Source organism: Lottia gigantea (genome assembly GCF_000327385.1).
Source record: "Lottia gigantea unplaced genomic scaffold LOTGIsca_12, whole genome shotgun sequence".
In the NCBI taxonomy this organism is placed as follows: domain Eukaryota; kingdom Metazoa; phylum Mollusca; class Gastropoda; family Lottiidae; genus Lottia; species Lottia gigantea.
The window spans coordinates 3918058-3939376 of record NW_008707225.1 but is presented as its reverse complement, the minus strand read 5'-3'; the positions used below and the strand labels follow the sequence as shown (position 1 = coordinate 3939376).

Here is a 21319-nt window from a genome sequence, read left to right as displayed (position 1 = left end):
GATTTCACTACTATGACTACTTGTGCACGATTGTTTCACATGGCCTTCACGTGTTTGGATGCCTCACGACAAATTCTATGATAAATATCTAAGTAATGTTCATTGCATCGAAACATCCGGGTCATAGTGGTCATAACAAATGTTGAATTCCTAATGCGCTCTTTTGTTAATAACCATTCTGAATTTACATATTACAGTTCGTGATATTACTTATATCAAATCCTTTATCGGCGAAGAAAACAAATCATAGGCTATATAATAAAAGACATTAACACAATTTCGTAATTGCATATGATTTTGATCATGATAACACACATATAAACATATCTACCTTTGAGTTGAATAAGAGTTCCTGCTTCTTTTAAAGTATAATAACATTCTGTTCTGATACGTCATCAACAAACTATAACCCGTATACGACAGGTTTGGCTTGTCATGCATTAACTCCCGGATCAACCATGATATAAAAATACGCTGAAAATTAAATTTAATTCCATATAATCAGCTTGCTACTGAATGTCAGTTTTTGAACTATTTATTTGAAAATTATACTAAATCTATTCTCAGAGGTAGGTAAAACATTCCCTATATCATTATTTTATTTGTAGATTTAATAATTTTGTTGCTTCTGTCAGGCAGCAATAAATGTTGAAATAGCAAAGGTATATATTATTATAGTTATTTGTTTTTCATTTACCACTGTAATAATTGAGCAGTATGTTGATTAGTGTATGTTACAAAGTAATTGAGTTTGAAAATCTGAATAGAAGAATTTAATTATATCTAATATAAAGCGTACAAAAATATGAAATGGAAAGCAGATCCACATCGTCCTTATCAATTAGTAAACTCCATACTTTTTTATTCAATCTTTGGTTGATTGTCTAATTATACAAATATTAGCATTCATTGGGGTTACAATGACGATTGTCTAACAAACAATCCAAAGAAATGAATGACATTTTAACTTCGTATTCAGCTAGGGAACTATTATTGACGATATTTAGCATCCAATGAAATATCCAAAATACATATAGGTACAATTGAAGTAGAAATTATATATTTGACTAATATTGTACATCATATGATAAAATTTGTTTGATTATATAGATTGTTTGAATATTTTTCATTGTTTATAATCTTGCTTTTATAACAGGTCAAGTTGTCTTGATCAAAAGTAACTAAAATTTCAATCAGTTAATAAACAAAGTTGACCAATTTAAATTGAATATATTAAGGCAGTTTTTCGGAATATTGACCACCGCAATTACATGCAGAGGATAGGATGTGAAACTTTCATTGATTATAATTGACATGTTATCCTTTCGATTTGTATTTACTATAGTTGCTATATTTCTTGCCCACATGATATACACAACATAATAAGGACTGCATAGCTCAGTGAACGTGGTTCTTATTGAGTTTTAGCTCCATCACTGAAAATTATTTGAGTTACTAAATCTAAATTTTCATTTTAGTGAAAATTTACATGACTACATCCCTTTGAAATGGTTTTAACGATAGATCTCATCTGCATTAGTCAAATTTTGATATGCTGTTTGTATACGCTCACATGAAATGTATAGCATATCCAATAAGGCACAATTCTTCACGGAATTTCGAAAGAAATGTATGATTAAAATTTTATACTGGTAATTATTACCGTACTGCCAAATAGTCCTCTAAAATCAAAGCTGCTTGTGGGCATATATTAACTTGCCTGACAAGCCATCTTTCAAATGCAATGTTAATAATATCTATTTTTAGTGACAAAAGAATTAATATGAAGCCTCCATTGAATAGAAGTGAATCGGTAGAAGTTGGCAAACAGGAGTGGGATGTTGCAGTTGTGGACAGCGAGTCTCAAGGAGTGGACCATGCTGAAAATCATAAAATAATGGGGGATGTTACATTAGTGCAAAGCGTTTCTGAAGGAACCTACAGAACTTTGAACATCAACAGTTTAGTTCATAACATGCATCCTGGAATGAACCTTACTGCGAGCACAAAGACTTCAGAAAACCAATCTGATGATTGTAGTACTGTGAGTACCGGAAGCCGTCCAACTTTATCTGATGTTGAACAAAACTGTGATATAAAACTAAGAAATGTAGATGACAATAATACAAGCCATGATACCGGTTTTAGTTCGGCTTCCTCTCTATCTAACATATCTATCGATGAAATGATAGACAGTCATAACAGTCCAAACTATAGTGTACATCTAAGAATTCCATCTCAAGGGGAAGAAATCATTCAGACTTCAGAGGACAAGAATCTCCGAGACAACAAGATAATATGCACCCCATTTTCAAAAAGTGACGAACATCCACATGAAATTGACCTGAACAAATCATCAACCACACACATGCCCCTGTCTCACAAGCCTATCAAACCGGGTCGCCAGATTTTCCGTTGGAATTTATTGTTTAATTTATTGGTGTGGAGTGTTGTATCACTTCCAATATGGTTACCTTTCATATCGAACTATCTCAGTATATTTATTTTACCTGCCATACAAAGTGTTTTTGTGTTCATGTGGATCGTTATTTGCTGTCTCGCTTCCAGAAATATGATTAAAATCTTCAGGTAAGCTTAAGTTTGGTATCTAGGTTGGATTATAGCAAAACGAACTCTTATATTAGAGAATTTGACAACCAGCAAAAATGGTTTAAAATTTAGCAAGGATGGTCACATTTACTGTTTTCAAATAAAACAATGGGACGAGTAATCTGAAGTAAAGTTAAACAGGTTTAATTTTTTTTTATGGATACATTTTTTCCAGATTCAAGAAAAATTCGATAGATTTAGATACTGAAGCACCAGTTCATCATTTATTTGTGATAAGTTGTTACAAAGAACCAGTTGATCTTATTGCAAGAAGTGTTCAAACCATTGCCAACCAGAAAGATGTTCATAATATCAGTATGACCGTATCATTTGAGGAAAAAACACCAGATTTGTCCAGAAAAACACGGAAACTAAGAAAAATATTCTCTACTGCGGGCTTCGCTCGATTAATATTTGCAGTTCATCCTTTTGGCCAAGCAAATGAAATTCCAGGAAAATGTTCCAATGCCAATAATGGATTTCGAGAGTCTGTACATGTATTACAGAGAGAAATGGGTGATAATTTTAATCCTGAAAATATCCTTGTAACAACCTGTGATGCTGATAGTCAGTTTCCGAACAACTACACATACGCATTGTGTCAAAAGTTTACAGAAACTAACTATAAACATTCAACTATATTTCAAGCCCCTTTATTTTATAATTGGGGTTTAGATGGTGCTTCATTTGTAACCAGAGTAACTGGTCTGATTAGGTCAACTTTAATGCTTGGTGCTTTAATACCCTTTAATATCAATTCTATGAGCATATTTTCATTTTCTTTACGTCTATGTATCGATGGAAATTATGTTCATCCAGCTTATCAAATGGATGATATAATCTGTTTAATTCGTTGGATGGGCGTAACAAGACGTAGAATTCACATCTGCGCTTTACCAGTTCCAGTGCTTAGTGGTCCAACAAGTGGTTCCACTGTTGAAATCGATGTGATTGAATGGGCGCGCCAAGCGAGGCGATGGACAATAGGGGCTGCTGAGGTGTTTCATTACTTTGCTGTTAAATTTCCTCGGATGCCCAAATTACCCGCCTTGTCTTGGGGTCTTAATTTTCTTATTTACTATGGTATTTTACTTTGTTCTGGATCTTTGTATAGTCTTTCGATGAGTCTGTCAATGGTGTTTTTAGTTGATACAAATAGCATTCCAGATTATGTTCAATATTGGATATATGGGTTAGCTGCTTGTCAACAATTATGTTTTTTGATTGTGTTTATTATTGATGTCTTTGCGACCAGAGTTTTAGGTGTTAAAGAATATATATGTTTAGCAAGAAATATTTTACACTGGATCCTCACCCCGTTTGTTTTATTAGCCTATTCAATTGTAGAATTTTATGCTCTTCATGAAGTAGCAATTCGAGGTAAAAAGGTGTGCAAACACGGAGCATCTAATAAAGATGCATTGAAAGCCTAACTTAGCCATACATTATTAGTTTTTATAAGTTTGTATGTTTGTGTTGTGTTTTGTTTTTATTTGCAGTTCTCTTTATTTGATTTTGTACAATTTGAATTTTTTATCCACATTTTGTATTTAGATTTTGTTATAGATAAAATATTATTAATATGTTTTTACGCGTTTATTTGTCGGCGAAAGATTCTCAATGTTTTAATAACAGTCGTGAGAACCAAACACAACGTGATTGCAATTATTCGAAAGTCTATGAGATATAGAGGACGGGCATTCTGTAGGTAATGGAAACATAAATGGCATAACTTTTAAGATATGAAATTTTAAAGTTACTTTCATATGGAAGTGTTGGTCCTTGTATAACACAACTAACTATATTGTGAAATTTCCTTTCATGACAAGAAAATAGTATCTTAACCATTCCATTTTATGAGTCACTTTCCGGCTACTCTCCGATTTCCCATTTAGAAAAATAAGCAACGATCATTGATGGACGGCGTAACTATATTATTGAATTCTGAATAGTATAGCTTTCATGGGTGGTAATACATACTATGTGGATCACGTCGAAGTAAACTCACTGAAGCACGCGATGGGAGCATTTAAATTAGTATTAAATATCTATTTAACCCTTTGTCCTTCGTTCAATAAGTTGCAATAGCTGCAAAATAGGATTGAAATAAAATATGAAGTGGCTAAACATTTATTACATTTTCAAGTAATAATCCAATGCAATAAAAACAAGTAATTGAACAATGAATGAAAATTACATACAATACATATAAAAACAAATATCGAAACATTTTTACAACATACAATCCCAAATAAAGCATATTAATTAAGCGTTAACACTCAGTAATACTACTGGGAGGGTGAGAGGGTTTTAAAACTAATAAGCGATCAAGGCTTAGCACGCTAACTGCATAACAAGGCAAGCAAGGCTATAAACAAAACGAGGCTAGCTTATGAATATGCGTGAAGGTCGGGTCAGGTCAGGTCAGGTCAGCGAGTACACTACAGGTCATAGTTAAAATTAGAATTAACAAAATTTTCACTTTAACCCTTTGTCCTTCGTTCAATAAGTTGCAAAAGCTACACAATAGGATTGAAATAAAATATGAAAGTGGCTAAACATTTATTACATTTTCAAGTAATAATCCAATGCAATAAAAGCAAGTAATTGAACAATGAATGAAAATTACATACAATACATATAAAAAAAATTTCGAAACATTTTTACAACATACAATCCCAAATCCACACGTTCTTGTATAAAAAATGACGTTGTGTCTATTGTTTAAAGTGTTTTAGGGATTAAGCATGAAAAATTATGTATAGCCTGCTGGCGAAGATGTAGATCGGAATGCACATAACGCTGGAAGCACTCACTGGACCAATAGCTCAGGAGTTTGATATTGCTATCGCTTAAACCGACAGAGGATGTCCAAGAGGCGGCACCACGGCGAAAGGAGCGTCCGCCATAGAGTTTATAGTTTAACCCAATGCCATGCAAAATATACTGAAAAGATCGCAAAAGAGTATTGTAACTCAGGAAAGAGCCATTTTGCAACAAAAGGAGCGGGGAAAGCGGAGTACCTGGAAGGCATAAGATATTATGAAGCGCAGCGGGTGATCTTGCAAATGAGGCAATAATACAAAGATATCCTTAGTGCGAAACTGAATAGTTTTAGTGACTTTAAGTCGAACAATTAAACCTTTATTTGTAATCTGTACATGGCGTCGTTGTATATCAACAGCCGGATCAAAATGGTCCTTAGTAAGAAAATTAATCGGTCTAAGGAAGCCAAAAAAAACAAGCAAATAAGCAGCCCAAAAAATTTTGTTGCTATAGTTTTTTAAATCCAAACCCACATGGATTTTAAGAAGCAAAGTAGGCGTGACAGGTGTTTTACAGTTTTGACCTGCCCCTAGTTCTCGCTTGACGCCAGTCAATAATAATATTGAACAGTCCAGCTCTGAATAGGATCGGTTAAATTGTTCGACTTATATAACAATGAAATAATATTCAAATAAGATCTAATACTGCTATAAGTAAAGTGTTTGACATTAACAAGATAAGCTATATACATTTCTATAGTAGCATTTTTGACAGGAAACACTGGAAGAGCATATTGCCTACAAAAGTCCTTAAAGGTCTTAAAGGTGTGTTATGTAAGTTTTGCGAGTAGTGTTAGCCGTTCCACTGTTAAATATAGCCGGTTCAAGCCCCATTCTCGGGGAATCCCACCTATAATTAAAAAACAAAGGTGTCACATGGTTGAGAAGTTCTGAAGCGTGGAAGAAAAGATCATAACTTCCCAAAACGCTATAAAGTCGACTGAGTTGATCTGGTTCATGGCTGGTGAAATCAATCCAAAGGACGTCATGGACGCAGTATCAAAAGTATGTGCCGACAATGTCACGAATCTACAACCACCAAATAAGGATACCAAACCAAAGAGGAAGAGATCCAGCACGGATGTTCCGAAGACTGACGTAGTGGGTCAATCAGTGGAAACGCCAAGAAAAGTAAAGGCGGTATCCACGAGTGGCCAACCTCGTCAGTCAAGGAGCATTTGCAGAAGTACAGGCTCCAGACCCGTGACTGAGCGCTCTAGAAGCACTTCGCTAGCTAGACCACTGCCCACTGGCTCAGTAACTGAAATGGACGTAGAGGTTTTTACGGCACCCCAAACCCCATGCTAAAACCATACTGATCCATAAAGTCATTAATTATTTTACATTCAATTTCAGGTTCATACAGCTGAACATCAATGGTTTGAACGTACCTGAACGAAAGACCCAACTGGTACAGCTACTACAAAGGAAGCAGTATGATGCCGTTTTTCTCCAAGAGTCCAAGCTCGGTTCAAGGAATAAGGACCCTATCATCAATGGTTATACTTTGATCAGATTAAACAGACCTAATGCTCTCAACCATCGAAGTGGTGGGGGTCTGGCCATCTACATCAAAAATGGTATATCCCATAGTGAGGTTCCTCTGAAAACCATCGCTCCTCTGGAGGCACAGGCGGTATCCTTTACCGACAAGTCAAAGGTTTTTTCTATCGTTAATATTTATCGACCCGAAGTCAAAGGCAAACCTCAACGATTCAGTGAATATCAGTATGTTTACGATCAGTTGCCCGGGACCGACAATATTGTGCTTGGTGATTTTAACGCCAAACACGTATTGTGGGGCTCGCCAACAACTGACACTAATAGTAGACAAATTGCTGAGTTCATTGAGGCCAATGACCTGGTTAGCATAAATGATGGTAGCATTACTTATGTTGGTGCAATTGCTCCTCTTGGTTCGCATCTCGATCTCACATTAGTAAGCAGTCGGTTAGCTAAAGACTGTACGTGGGAAGCAACCAGTGAGACCCTTGGAAGTGACCATGTTGTCATTGAAATCACGCTGTCACGCAATGTTGTGAAGGAGGAAGTCATGTGTCAAGGCAAATGGAGACTAGGGAAGGCTAACTGGGATTTCTTTAGGCGTCATTTCACTCGTTCCAAGCTAGATCTGGCAAGGGACGAGGACGTCTCTAGTTTTTCTGGGAAGTTGACTCAGGTTATTACTGATGCTGCTATGGGCTCTATTCCCCGGACTAAGGATGGCATTGCACGTAGGTCACCCAAGTCCTGGTGGTCCGATGAACTCCAGGCTGCCGTGGATGCTCGCAAGCGGGCTCTACGACGGTTTCAGAGGAAATCGGACCGTTATATCAAGGCAGAATACTTAGCGGTCAAGGCTTCTACAGCTGCTCTGTTGCGTGAATCACAAACAAAGCACTGGCAGGAGTTCTGCAACTCATTAAATGAGAAGACCAACCTAAGATCTGTCTGGGGTAAAATAGACTCAATGCTTGGTAAAAAATCTAATTCTTCCATTCCAACTCTTTGTTACAGGGATTCCACAGAATACAGCAATGAAGGAAAAGCCAATTTGTTAGCCAAGTGTTATGCTGACGGCAGTGCTGATACCAACCATACCAAAGAATTTCTAAAGAACAAGAAGACCTTCTACACCAACCACACTCCAATTCACCATTCGCCCTTAGAGGATGAACGGGCTCTTAACGCTCCCTTCACCCTCGACGAGCTGAAGAAAGCACTGTGCAGTAAGAAAGACAGCGCTACTGGTGAAGATAATATCAAGTACAGCATGTTAAAGGAGTTACCAATGGAAGCGTCTACAGTTCTACTAGAATTATTCAACAAATCATGGTATTATGGTACAATTCCGGAAAGTTGGAAAACGGCAATGGTCATTCCTCTACCAAAACCGCAGAAAGATAAAAGTCTATGCAGTTCATACAGGCCTATTTCTCTGACCTCGACTCTATGTAAAACATTTGAGACGATGGTCAATAATAGACTTAGATACCACTGTGAACTAAATGGTCTTATCGATACCAACCAAAGCGGCTACAGAGAGAAACGGTCAACAATGGATCAAATCGTTCGACTTCAACACGACATGGCCGCCCAATTCGGAAAGAAGAACTACTTCAGTGCAGTATTCCTGGATCTGTCCAAGGCCTTTGACTTAGTCTGGGTTGATGGTTTGCTTTTTAAACTTAATAAACTTGGCATTCGGGGTCGCATGTTCAGGTGGATCCAAGACTTCTTAAGGGATCGCCAGATACAAGTGAACGTCAGCGAGAAGCACTCGTTGGAGAATGGCACCCCGCAAGGCTCTGTTATTAGCCCTACCCTCTTCAGCATTATGATCAATGATCTGGCCCTGGATTATGTAAAGCATATAGAGCTCTCGGTTAGCACGGCTCTATATGCAGATGACAGTTCGATATGGACTGGTCACAATGACCTCAATAAAGTTAAATGGCGTATGCAAACTGCTCTGAACCAAGTTGCTAAATGGGCAAACGACTGGGGCTTCATTATTTCGGCAGCTAAAACCGTCGGTTTGTTCTGCAGCAGAAAGAAAGATCACGACAGTATTGACCTTAGACTGAATGGTGTGAAGATTAAGCATGAGAATTCAGTAAGGTTCCTGGGAGTACACTTTGACAGGTGTCTGACTTGGAGTACGCACATTGACTATATCTGTAACCGGTCTACAAAAATCTTAAATGTTATGCGTTATGTTTCAGGTACCACATGGGGAGCAAACAGAGAAACTCTAATGATGATGTACAGGTCACTGGTTCGTTCAGTTATTGATTATGGTTGTATTGCCTATGGTAAAGCAAGTGATACTCAACTGAAGAAACTCGACGTTCTACACATGAAAGCTATACGTATTGCCACCAGGGCAGCTGTAGGTACGAAGAATGAGGCGCTACTTCAGGAGGTGGGAGAGAAACCCCTCTCTCTTCGGAGGGAGGAGCTATCTCTCAAATTCTGGGGGAAACTTCAGTATTTGTCCGAAAGCTGTCCGACGTATTCCAGCATCAGAAGATTTACTCGTGTCGGAAATAACCAGAAGAATCGGAGTATTTCTTACGGGCAAGCGGTCACTGATCTATTGAGAGAGCATCAGCTCGATCAAGTAACGATCCTTGAACGACGCCTATCGGCTACTCCGTTTGGGAAGGTTACCAACCCGACAGTCAACACCCAGCTGATCCAGAGTACCAACAAGCACGAGAACCCAGTAGGAGCAAGAGCTCGCGCTCTTGATCTGATTGATTCCGTGTACGCCGACCATTTGAAGATCTACACCGATGGTTCCAAGAGTAGTACCGCAACAGGTTACGGTTTGTGCATCCCAGCAAAAGGCACCCGCATCAGTAAAAGGATCCCCCCGCACTGTTCAGTGTTCACAGCAGAACTTTTTGCCATCAGGGACGCGGTAACATGGCTGTCCGTCAATCACACGGAGCATGCCGTGGTCCAGACTCCGGACCAACAACGTACTACGAGACCACCAGTTCAACGCCATTAAATGTCGCTGCGGCCACGTTGCCACAAGGTCGCATGTCCTCATTCAATGCACTGAACTGAAACCCGCTCGTAAGCCACTACTAGAGTACCTGGAAACCAACGGCATACCACTAACCATACAGAATGTTTTGGCTCCACCCACGGACCACTGGTATACGATAATGGAACTAGTCTTCCATTTTATAACCAAATCTGTCTTCAACAGATAGGCTAAGTTTTTTTTACTCAAAGTTTCTTAACACTTTTTAATTATATCCAATCAATTTAACAAGTTTCATTGCAGAAACATTAGAGAACATCTCTCCCCCCTTTTGTGAAAGCTCCCCCCCCCCCCCCCTTTCCTCCCTCTTTTTCTCACTTTCTTTTTCTCACTTTCTTTCTTTTTTTTTTCAGGTCTTCGAGTTTTCCAACAGATAACAGATAATCTAACCAAAACAAACCAAACCAACGACTACCATTCGACTACCAATCAACAAGAAATACCATGATCAGAACGAGTTTGGAAGAATGAAGGAGACCGAGTAACTCACGCCACACCATCCAGGGCCCAGTTTCACCGCCATGTCATTCGACCCGACCAGATCTAACGAAGAATCAACAACCAAACCAACAACACCGAATCATCCAATTTGATCCAATCCAACTACCAACTACTACGACTACCAACAACTACCTAGTTTGCGATATCAGCATCCGCTGGAAGCGAACGTTAACTTGTCATCTACCTACCTACCTACCTCTGGTTCATGTAGCCTCGAAGCAGCATCAGCAGCAACATTAAGTCGACCAGGGATATATCTGGCTACTAAGTCAAAGTTAAATATGGCTGACAACCAAAACAGAAATCGCAAGAAGCACATCAAGGTACGATTGCGAGATGTTCCTTTGTTTAACACATACTTGGTTGTCATATTGTCTTCACAATTGTGTTCACAATTACTTTCTTGTTTTGCCACTGAGGTCCCCAAGGTATCGCAGAAAGAACCACTGATAAGGTTTCTTTGATATTAATGTGATCAGTGGCAATTATGGGCAAATCCAGATTCCAATTTGTATAGAAAAAATCACCTTGGAAGACACCGCCACAACCATCCGAAGACGCATCCGTAAACACAGTAGTTATACGCTTAGGATCAATAAATTTTACCGACCCATTGAAAATTCGGAGGAATTTAATTCACCACACTAAATCATCGAAAAAAAAATTCGCCAAGTAACACTTTTGCATTTCGATCACTAAAAGGTGACACTGTATCAAAAAGTCGTCGCATCCCTTTAATCACTTGGCTAGCCCAATTTAATTTTCCACATAAGGACATAAGTTGCTTTACACTAGCGCGTTTTCGAAACAAAAATGATTGCAACACTTCCAAAAGCTCAGCTTGTTTTGGCGGTGGAAGGGTTAAAGTAAGGCGCTCAGTGTCGATCGCTATGTCTAAAAAAACTAAATGCTTGACGGGGCCTTCCACCTTGGACCAATTTATATTGAATCCTAAGTCGCGTAAGGTTATAAGTAGGAGTTGTAGCCCTTTATTAGACTTATCAAAATCATCTTCGATAATCAGGAAATCATCAAGGTATACAATACATGTCACATTGTAACGAGTTAGCATAATGTTACACACGGCAGTTGAAAAAGCATTGGACTGCGAGAATGTCCAAAGGGTAGCTTGCGATCGAACATGTAAGTAGGGGTGTTACGGCCTTTAAAAGTCCACTGCAATCCTGTCAACGGATGATCAGCCTTACTACATAACACTGACCGATATGCACTCTTTAAGTCTACCTTAGCTAAGAAACGTTGGGCTTAAAGCACAAAGCACAAAGCAAGATGTATCTGATGTATACGAGTTAAGGGAAAGACCCTCTGGTCTACTAGCATCGTTCATAATGCGAATCCCACCGTCCGGCTTTGGTATGGCTCCCAAAGAGCTGACTATGGTAGGCTTGACTACGTATTTGCCAAGCTCAATTTCACGCAAGATTTGATTTTAACCTTGTCATGGTAAGCGGTTGCTGATCTTTAGTTTTTGCGGTCGACAGGTTTATGGGGACCGTAAAGGTTGCTGAGAAGAAACCCGTTGCGTACGCCGTCAAGCGAAAAGTCCCTGTCTTTGAAATTATCAGGTAGAAGCCTACACCATGCGTTGTATTTCAAGCAATTAGCGCGACTCGACTCACTCATTGTATCTCGAATGTCTATAAAATTGATGCCCCATCCCAAGGCGATTGTAGTTTTTTGTCGGGGCGTTAGCTGACGAGTGTGTATGTCCAACTGCTGAGTGAGACGAAGACATGCACAATGCACAATTGTGTGCCATCTTACCGTCAACGCGGTTACAATTGTCATTATTAAAATTTCTGCAAATTTCACGACCATCACTGAGAAAAGGTCCTTTACGTCGATCGGATTGGTTGCCCATGTAGCGAGTTGCACCACCCCGATAGGTCTTATTTTGACGATCATTGATAGTATTGGCATCCTGGAAGGCACGGATTGTAGGATTGTCGCGTTTTAGAATCAATTGGAATTCCCGAATATCTTGACGGCGAGTGCTCCACTCAAAATTTTCCATTGCTTGATGCTCTCTGTATTCCTTATCAAAAAACGGACCGAATACCATACGTACTTGGAGGCAAGGCGAAAGATTTGTGTACCGGATATAAGATATGAATCCTGCAGTATCTAATTGATTCTGTTTCAAAAGTTCCAATAAAATGTGGTTGTTGGCATACCCCCATTCCTCAATGGAGACTCTATCAAGGGTTTTTCTCTTAGTAACACGGAGCTCGATACCACTATCTGTACCAAAGGAGTATGAACTGTACTGGGGAATAGAGTCGACCCACAGAAAGTCCATAATCTGCAAGGCTTTAGCATGTTTTTGCGCATCACGAACAAGTGGCGATTGAAGTAATCTTTCAAGCTCTGGGGCTGTACTTGAGGTAGTGAATTCAAATCCGTTCTCGACTGCACGAGGTTCCGTAATAATATTGGTAGGCACGGTTTCTTCATCTTTTTCAAGATAATTTACGGCTTTTCTTTCTGCAGACATCTGCCTTTGAAGAGTTAAATACCGTCTTTGTTTTTGAAGAGATTGAAGCTCTGCTTCCAACGCTGCAACATCCAGCGGAATATTGGGATGACGAGATCCTTGGCTTGCGACGATGACAAAAATCAGGGCCGTAGCCAAAGGGAGGCCCCCCCCCCCCTCCTAGAAAAATGTCAATTGTTAATTTTTAATTCAATTGTTATAAGACAAAAAATCCTGGGCCTTAAATTCGTCGGAAAAAATCAGGAAATGGCGTTTCCGTACGTCTAATTCTTAAAATTTTAAAAGAGACACACCTCAGACGTTATACAAATAATCTTGAACCTTAAATTCGTCAGAAAATGTCAGGAAATCGCGTTTTTGGGCGTCTAATTATCAAAATTTTCTAAGCGGCATACGACAGACGCCAGACAAATAATCTTGAACCTTAAATTCGCCAGGAAGACCAATTCTCTAATCTCAAATTTTCTAGAGGAGGTCCACAGGCTTCCAATGAGCGTCATCGGCAGCAATAAGATACTAATAACTCTATGGAGCACCACTGTAATGCGTAACAATTCACAAAGTTTTCCGGGAGGGGGTACCTAAACTGCCCCCTTGTTTGGACGTTTCTCCCTCTCTTTTGGGTTTTTGCATCTCTATTTTTGAATAATTTTTCGTCCAGATGTGGAAACTGGTGTCTGAAATTGCATTTTCTTTCAGATTTTGTGAGATGATGAGAGATTTTCATGCGGAAGGATAATTCTTAAAATAATCGTTTTGTGTGCTATGACAGTCAAGCGATGTTGATATGATATAGTGGTCTAGGCTACTTTTGGCTAGCTCAAGATTTTCATGGTCATGATATATTGAATTTATATCCAGAATCTAAGTAGCCTATTGGCCAGGCTTTCATGTGACATATTGAAAAATTGTCAAAGATATTTCTGGAAAAAGTTATAGAAGGTTGAATTTCGTGATTTAATATGGAAACCGGTAGCAAATGAATTACCGGTCTTAGTCCATATTATGTTACAGTTATTTCCCTTTAACCTATTTGACAAGACGCGAGATGTTATTTCTACTGTACGTTTTGAAAATCTCAAGAACCTTATCATCAGTCACGGAATTTTAATTAACCTCCCTGTCATTAGACATTTATCACGAGTCGCCAAATATAATGTTTGTAGGCAAAATTTCATGGATAAATTGACAACATTTCTTAACTGCTAACAATAGTTTTATTAGATAACAAACTTTATAAGACTTTGTCCTTTTTCTGAGTCTCTGGCTCAGAAGCAGTGGAAACCAGCTTTGTGGAGTTCGAATTATCATCTATGCCAGATACATCGCCCAACCCTTCTTCGCCATTAGTAAGAAGCTCTTCCAAGTCTTCATCTATCCCAAACAAATATTTGCAATATGTATCTAGAAATAAAAATAGACACATGTAACACAGATCTGTTAGCTACTTTACTTTTTCTGTTCCACTCTTTGAAATATATAGGGGAATGTTGTTACCATGTTTCCTTTGATTTAGATTAATGTATCAAAACGGAGCACGGAGTAGAGTTTCCACCCAGCAATAGAAATATAGCTTTACGTGTTTGTGGGCTCTAGATTATCGTAATGAGTGTTAAAAAAATTTAGTAATATTTTATCACATTTTTTTTTACCTCATTTTTTTCGTCTCCATTGCCATTCTCCCCCAGTGTAATCAATCAAAGCATCTCGTGAAGAACAATAATGACGAATTATCCAATAAATTAATGTAGAGAACGTTTTAAGTCAAAATGTAACAAATTAAAATTTTATACATAATCTTACCATCTTGTTCATTTACATCCATCTCAAGAACAAAAGGTCCATTGTAGAATTCCTTTTTTGATAAAAAACCATTGCCTATAATAAAACAGAGCAATAAAATAACAGGTGTATACGGTATAATATAAAATCTTTACATGATCATCAAAAATAACGAAGAAGCGGATGTAAATATTCAAATTATAAATTGAACTGAATAAGATATGAGAGGCGTATGTCTCGTCGGGAACAACCACCATATATGTATTCCAAATTAAAATTCAAATTAATTCAACTGAAATGTCCCCCTAAACACTTACCGTCTTTGTCAGTATAACGGAAGGCTACTACGAATGTGGAATCTGTTATATTTTCATTGATAGCTGTAGCCAGTTCATCCTTAGATATTACACCATCATCATCAAAATCATAACTACTAAACATATTAGGAAGAGGTGCTACATGACCTTCTGAATTCTTGAATGAAGAAACGAGAATAACAAATGATTTAATTGTAAATTAAGTTATTTCCTAATCGGTTTTCTCATCTTTGGGTTTGCTTCGAGGAAATTTTATGCTATGCTGCCTGAGGTTGCTGTGATTATACGAAAATTTGCGAATGACGCAAATAATATTTGGCTTGAATAGTGATTTTCCAGAATCACAGGACATTTTCACAGAGATTTTCAGACAACTATCAGACTGATAAATGTTGACGGAAAAATGTTGACCTCAGTTTCATGAAGACTGAAATTTAGGAAAAAAACTTACCTTCACTGCCTCTCGCTTACCACGACCACATCCTAAGCCACATGCAAGTTTACAGACGGTTTTCTGACAAACTTTAGGGCATAATAATGGGCAACCAACATCTTTTATCGTACGGAAATTTCTGCCTACCCAACGAAATACTCTCCTAAACCTAAAAAACCATGCATCTGTGTCATTCGCCAAACCAAGTACCAGAACAGTTAGTAAGATTAAAGATAACTTCATCCTTTCTGAAAATATATTCAGAAAGTACTTCGGATTGTGATTTATGAACGTTTACCGACACATATTAGAGGGGTACAGTCGTCAAGATGCTTTCTTTCTTATTCTAGAGAGATCATTTTAAGTAATCATTAGAAATTAAAATCATACATCCTGTTCTCTTGCCGTAGAAGTATAGACTACATCACTCTCAGGTAATTTTCAACCTTCGCATGGTCAGGTATGCCGGAAGACATGTAAGATTTTTAATAATCTTCTGTACGTAGTGTCAATCCAAATTTAAATGATACCATTTTGTACAACCTGGCGTTCAGTTCATTAATCTTGTAACCTGGCGTAAAGTTCATAAGGCTCCATTATGACCTCATTATTAATAACTGGTTATCAGCGAGACTTAAAGTGAGTAAGTTCAGAGAAAGTGAATGGAAACAAATTCTGAAAATTGAACCTTTATCAGCTCGAAAATCACTATAATAAACTACATGTAATACTTACCTGTTCTTTGTAAATATATGAACAACAAGATTAAGCTGCTTTGATTCTGGAATGGGGTTGATAGGAAAACATGTTTCACCCTATATACTCAGCAATCTCCGGGTTCTTGGCGGAAGTAAGAATTGTCAATATTTGGTGTCAGATTTACCAGCAATTTGATGTGATGTGTAAACATTGTTACTTTTTATTTGATTTTATAGTAAATAGAATTTTCGAAAATTAGCATAATAAATTCTTTGATTAGACTTTTTGGCCATAAAAACTCAATTCTAAATTGTATCCTGTTTTTAACTAAGAACACCTACTCTGTCACTGCAAAATTGAAGTAGATACATAGTCTAAACCCGGATTTGGCATCTTCATTTAGTGAATAGTACATTTTTTAAACCGTTTTCAGTGCTTGATAAAAAAAAACACCTATATTTGCTAACCCAATTGTTACATCTATGAGACGCCTTTGTGAGTTAACCTTAAGGGCACAGGGGAATTTGTGTTTTATGTGGTTAACAGAAAAAGCCTCATACGCTATCTTTGTTAAATTAAATCATTTGGCAGAATGGTAACCATCACCAGTATGAAATATTACTCCTTTACTCATACATATCTTGCAGAATTTTTTCGGTTTTCTATAGGGCTCTTCCATAAGTAATACCAAACTGGTATTTTTCTGCTAGAAATAAAACCTTTTTTCGAAAAGCAAAGCCAATAACTCATATTTAATACATTTTAGATTTTCGAAAGGTACAAATTTGTACCATACATTTGACCCTCCGTCAGTCATGGATGAAGCAATGTGGACGTATAAAAATGATCCCATTTTAAGTGTTCAGGAAAGACGACCACAAAGTGGAGGATACACCATTCTTTCAACTTTCTGCCTCAGTAGACACAGTCCTCTAGCTATTTTACAAACTAGCGAAAGAAGTAGGGAGCAAATCATTTTTCTAAGGTCACGAAGGGGGGGGGGGGGGGTTAAAATAACTATCTTGTTTGATATTTTCTGCCTAAACCCAGAAATTCATTGTCTAAGCTACCAGCCGAGCTAAGTTTGATATGTTTTTATATAAAGAAATAGATTTCATGTTAACTGACTTCAAGATCAAATATATGAAAGCTTTGTCGAGAGTGATAGCTTCTATACAATGAAGATGCTTACCAAATCGTTTTATATCTACCACTTGTTTCGATCCCAACTTAAAACATGTTAGGCTGCGATGACATGTATACGTAAGCGTCACTCAAACTCAAACTCAAAACGTGAATCCACAATACTGTCATGGTATAAAAGAAATTGAGTGGTATTGAGTCAATGAACACAGGAGATGAAGGTCCACTTCAGTAATGATGTCATATAGGGGGTAAAGCTGTCCGTAGGCTTCCTCAAACCCAAAATATAGACAACTTAGCCAGCCGTTCCGCATACGGAGGAGTTGAGTTTGAGTTTGAGGACACATGTAAGCAGAAAATTGGATTTACTAAGGAATTGGATAGGATAGGTCCATTTTTTATTGAGTTTGAGTTTGCGTACACATGTAATCGCAGCCTTATAATAAGATAGACACGCGCATTTTCTTGTCGAAATTTTGGCATATTTTTACTCAATTTAGGTCAATAAATAAAAAAAACTATACTATACTATAGAAGGTATGCAATATCATTTCAAGGCTAGATTCGTAATATTTCCTTCATTGCGGCTGAATTATATATTTTATCTCAGCCATATGCATATCAAGCTCTATTAAACACATACTACCTCTTAAAATGACAAAAAAATTGCATTTTTCAAACTTGGCCAAAATAAGTCTTTGGATATCAGTGGACTCACCTGGTATCAAAACTGTACAACAGAATCCCTCAATAATCCAATAAATTCATTAAAATAAGTGATAATCTATTAAAGTAAGTAATTTGAAATACGCTTAGAAATTTTTAACATAATATAATATATAATAATTTATATAGAGATTCTATTCTGTCGTCATGGCACCAAGTTCAATTGAAATAGTGTACTCTTATTGACCAAAATCAACTTAATTTTCATTCTAAGAGGTAGTACTCTTTAAAGTCAGATGAAAACTATAGAGTGGTATCGAAAGTTCTAAACAACTGTTGATCAAATTATAGTATTTTTTGTACTAACTGTACTAAGATCCCAACCATAAACGTATAAGTTTTATATATTGAGGGAGGGGGTCAAACTAAACTACATTCTACCTTCGGCGTGCCTTTTCTTTAAGTAACTCAAGAGCTATAAGTTTAAAACTGTTGATATCGATAAGTTTGGTATGGACCGAGATCTTGTCAATGTGCATGTTTCATCAATATTGGATAACAACTTTGCCCACCGTTACAAGCTCAACTTTACACGTGTTTACCAATTTAAGGGTAATCCTTCATTGAGATATCTTCATATTCGAAGCCGATCTAGATTTCATCAATGCATAACTGGTATCATCATAATAACAATACAGTAAATTACGAGGTTAAGGATATTCATGACAATAATAATACTTGTAACAATCCACGAATAAGTACATTCATATATTGAAGGTTTTTTCTTCTCAAAAAGCAGATGCACAACTACATTTAGAAAAGATAAACCGCCTTGGAAAATAATTTTTGTTCACTGTATGATAGCTTGAAACCAGGTTTAGAATTAATTCTAGCATCTTTAAGATGTACAAATTTTCAAAAGACGCACATGTCTTTTTTTTTAAATGCAGGAAATGAGATTTTATTTCTGATATAACCTCAAGAACCGTTAGACGATAAATGAAAAAAAATACTTATATAGTCATCACCTGTCATCAAATGTGACATCTCATTTATTCCCACCTGACGACTGATATATCTATTAGTACATTTCAATGGGTAATTCCCAGAAAACCGGATCTGAATGACGAAATTCGTAAATAAAATAAATGTCAACTTTACTCTTGTCACTTCAGACTGCTAAGTCATAATAAAATAATTTTCATATTTGATGTGTAAATTAACAATACAGCAAAGAAAGATAGCTTGCGAGGCAAGGTAACATACGCCCACTGGCAGCTGTCAGAAATGATAAAACAGTCTTTAAAATCAATATCAATAACCCAAATACAACAAACAATTAAATCACACAGCTCTAATCAAGGGCAAAAAACAACTTTTGACGTGTGTTTATAAAGTAAAGGGCAATAACTCAAAAAAAGTTCATCAAAAATATCACAAGTTAGAATTTGTCCGAGATCTTATCAATTCCAATGATCATACCAAGTTTGATCAAATTTGGTTGAAAACTGTAGCTGCTATAGTGCTCACAAACACATTTTTGACGCGTTTTTACAAAGTCAAGGGCAGTAACTCAAAAACCGTTTAGCGAATATGTGTCAAGTTAAAACTTGTCCGAGATCTTATCAATTTCAATGATCACACCAGGTTTCATTAGAATCGGTTGAAAACTGTAGCTTCTATTGTGCTCCAAACAAACTTTGACACGTTTTAACAAAGTCAAGGGCAATAACTCAAAAACCATTAATCGAAAATGCTTCAAGTTAGAACTTGTCCGAGATCTTATCAATTCCAATGATCAAACCAAGTTTCATCAGAATCGGTTGAAAACTGAAGCTTCAATCCTGCTCACGAACTATTTTTTTAACAAATTTCGAGGCGTTTTAACAAAGTCAAGGGAAATAACTCAAAAACAGTTCATCGAAAATGCGTCAAGTTAGAAGTTGTCCGAGATCTTATCAATTTCAATGATCACACCAAGTTTCATCAGAATCAAAACTGTAGCTTCAATCCTGCTCACAAACAATTTTTAACAAATTTCAAGACGTTCTAAGTCAAGGGCAATATCTCAAAAACCGTTCATCAAAAATATGTCAAATTCGAACTTGACCGAGATCTTATCAATCTAAAGCATCACACCAAGTTTTATCAAAATCAGATAAAAACTGTAGTCTCTATAGTGCTCATGTAACCTCCAGGGCCCTCTTCTATTACGTCTAGGGGTAAGAAGTGGGATGGTGGTTGTAATATAACGGGTTATTTTGCTATAGTTGGTGCTCAGGATAAACACAGTAGTATCCTACAAAATATAGTGATAAAGAATCAATATTTGCTATATAAAGTTTCATTTAGTCCAAAACCAGAACTGAACCAGGAGTTCAGAAATACAATATTTGTTTATAACAATTGATAAAGTAACCCATATAATACATTAATTATTTCAACTTGATGCACTGACAACATTAAAGAGAATAATATTACCAGCTGGATTAGTACCTATAGTCTTGTGCTAATTAAGTTGGCCATTAAATCAGATAACAGAATCTGAATAAATCTATAAACACACTAGGACTAGGCATAGAAAAGGTTAACAATAATCTAAATTGCAATATAAGGGAAAGGAATTAAAATGACTCATTTACTACATAAGGCAATTTTCCCTAACAATAACATTGCAGTAATTTTGTTATAATATAGCAAATACATATTTTAACTCTATGAAGATGTTCTCAATTAGAATAAATGTTATAAAAACAAATACATAATATAATTGAGAACACTTGCATCAGAATTTTGATAGCAAACCCGGAAACAAGAAATGTAAACAAATGGAGGCCGCCATATTTGAAAGGGAGATAACCTTAAGCACGCACTATAAAAATGTGGTGGGGCAAACATTTGTTCAAAATCCTGACAATTAAAAATGAATGACAAATTTAACAAATTAAGATAAGCTTATAACAAGTTTCTAAACACACAAATTGACAACTTACCTACAAATATAGTGATAAAGAATCAATATTTGCTATATAAAGTTTAATTTAGTCCAAAACCAGAACGCTTCCAGAAATAGTCAAAATGGCTGAATTTTCTACAAGACCAGAATACAACTGGGTGGCGTCCTAAATTTGGACTTGACCTATGCGTCTAAAAACATGAGATGTATTTTTAATAACAATATTGACGAAATTAATAACAATTAACTATTCATGAATGAAATAATATTGAAAATAGTATTTGACTATTAAATTAATTAACAGTTTGAAATGA

At 36.8% G+C, this 21319-nt stretch overlaps 4 protein-coding genes across 4 annotated transcripts; 2 read left to right on the top strand and 2 right to left on the bottom strand.

Annotated features, from left to right (window-relative positions):
- Window positions 1–2852: 2852 nt before the first annotated feature.
- Window positions 2853–4043, top strand: LOTGIDRAFT_110745 (hypothetical protein; the record flags this gene model as incomplete). The annotated part of the gene is made up of 1 exon (XM_009048295.1): window positions 2853–4043. A coding segment is annotated over one exon (1191 nt), but the record flags the coding sequence as incomplete, so codon positions are not given.
- A 1866-nt stretch (window positions 4044–5909) lies between these two features.
- LOTGIDRAFT_157033 (hypothetical protein) lies at window positions 5910–10441 on the top strand (the record flags this gene model as incomplete). The annotated part of the gene is made up of 3 exons (XM_009048294.1): window positions 5910–5941; window positions 6792–7417; window positions 10347–10441. 3 exons carry the CDS (start codon window positions 5910–5912, stop codon window positions 10439–10441), a joined length of 753 nt encoding a protein of 250 aa, XP_009046542.1.
- Window positions 10442–12130: 1689 nt separating this feature from the next.
- On the bottom strand, window positions 12131–13009 carry LOTGIDRAFT_157032 (hypothetical protein; the record flags this gene model as incomplete). The annotated part of the gene is made up of 1 exon (XM_009048293.1): window positions 12131–13009. The coding sequence occupies one exon, from the start codon at window positions 13007–13009 to the stop codon at window positions 12131–12133; it is 879 nt and encodes a 292-aa protein (XP_009046541.1).
- Window positions 13010–14203: 1194 nt separating this feature from the next.
- Window positions 14204–16323, bottom strand: LOTGIDRAFT_230493 (hypothetical protein). The gene is made up of 5 exons (XM_009048292.1): window positions 16277–16323; window positions 15560–15789; window positions 15109–15265; window positions 14813–14887; window positions 14204–14413 (listed from the first exon to the last, which is right to left on the bottom strand). Exons 2-5 carry the CDS (start codon window positions 15782–15784, stop codon window positions 14244–14246), a joined length of 627 nt encoding a protein of 208 aa, XP_009046540.1. The 5' UTR covers window positions 15785–15789; window positions 16277–16323; the 3' UTR covers window positions 14204–14243.
- Window positions 16324–21319: the final 4996 nt, after the last annotated feature.

Bases quoted from the DNA above. Each gene is read 5' to 3' on its own strand.
- LOTGIDRAFT_230493 (XM_009048292.1), bottom strand. From the start codon at position 15,784: ATGAAGTTATCTTTAATCTTACTAACTGTTCTGGTACTTGGTTTGGCG. The intron at 15,266-15,559 runs GTAAGTTTTTTT...TCTTCATTCAAG, and splicing joins GTAAGCGAGAGGCAGTGAAG to AATTCAGAAGGTCATGTAGC. The intron at 14,888-15,108 runs GTAAGTGTTTAG...GTTTTATTATAG, and splicing joins CCGTTATACTGACAAAGACG to GCAATGGTTTTTTATCAAAA.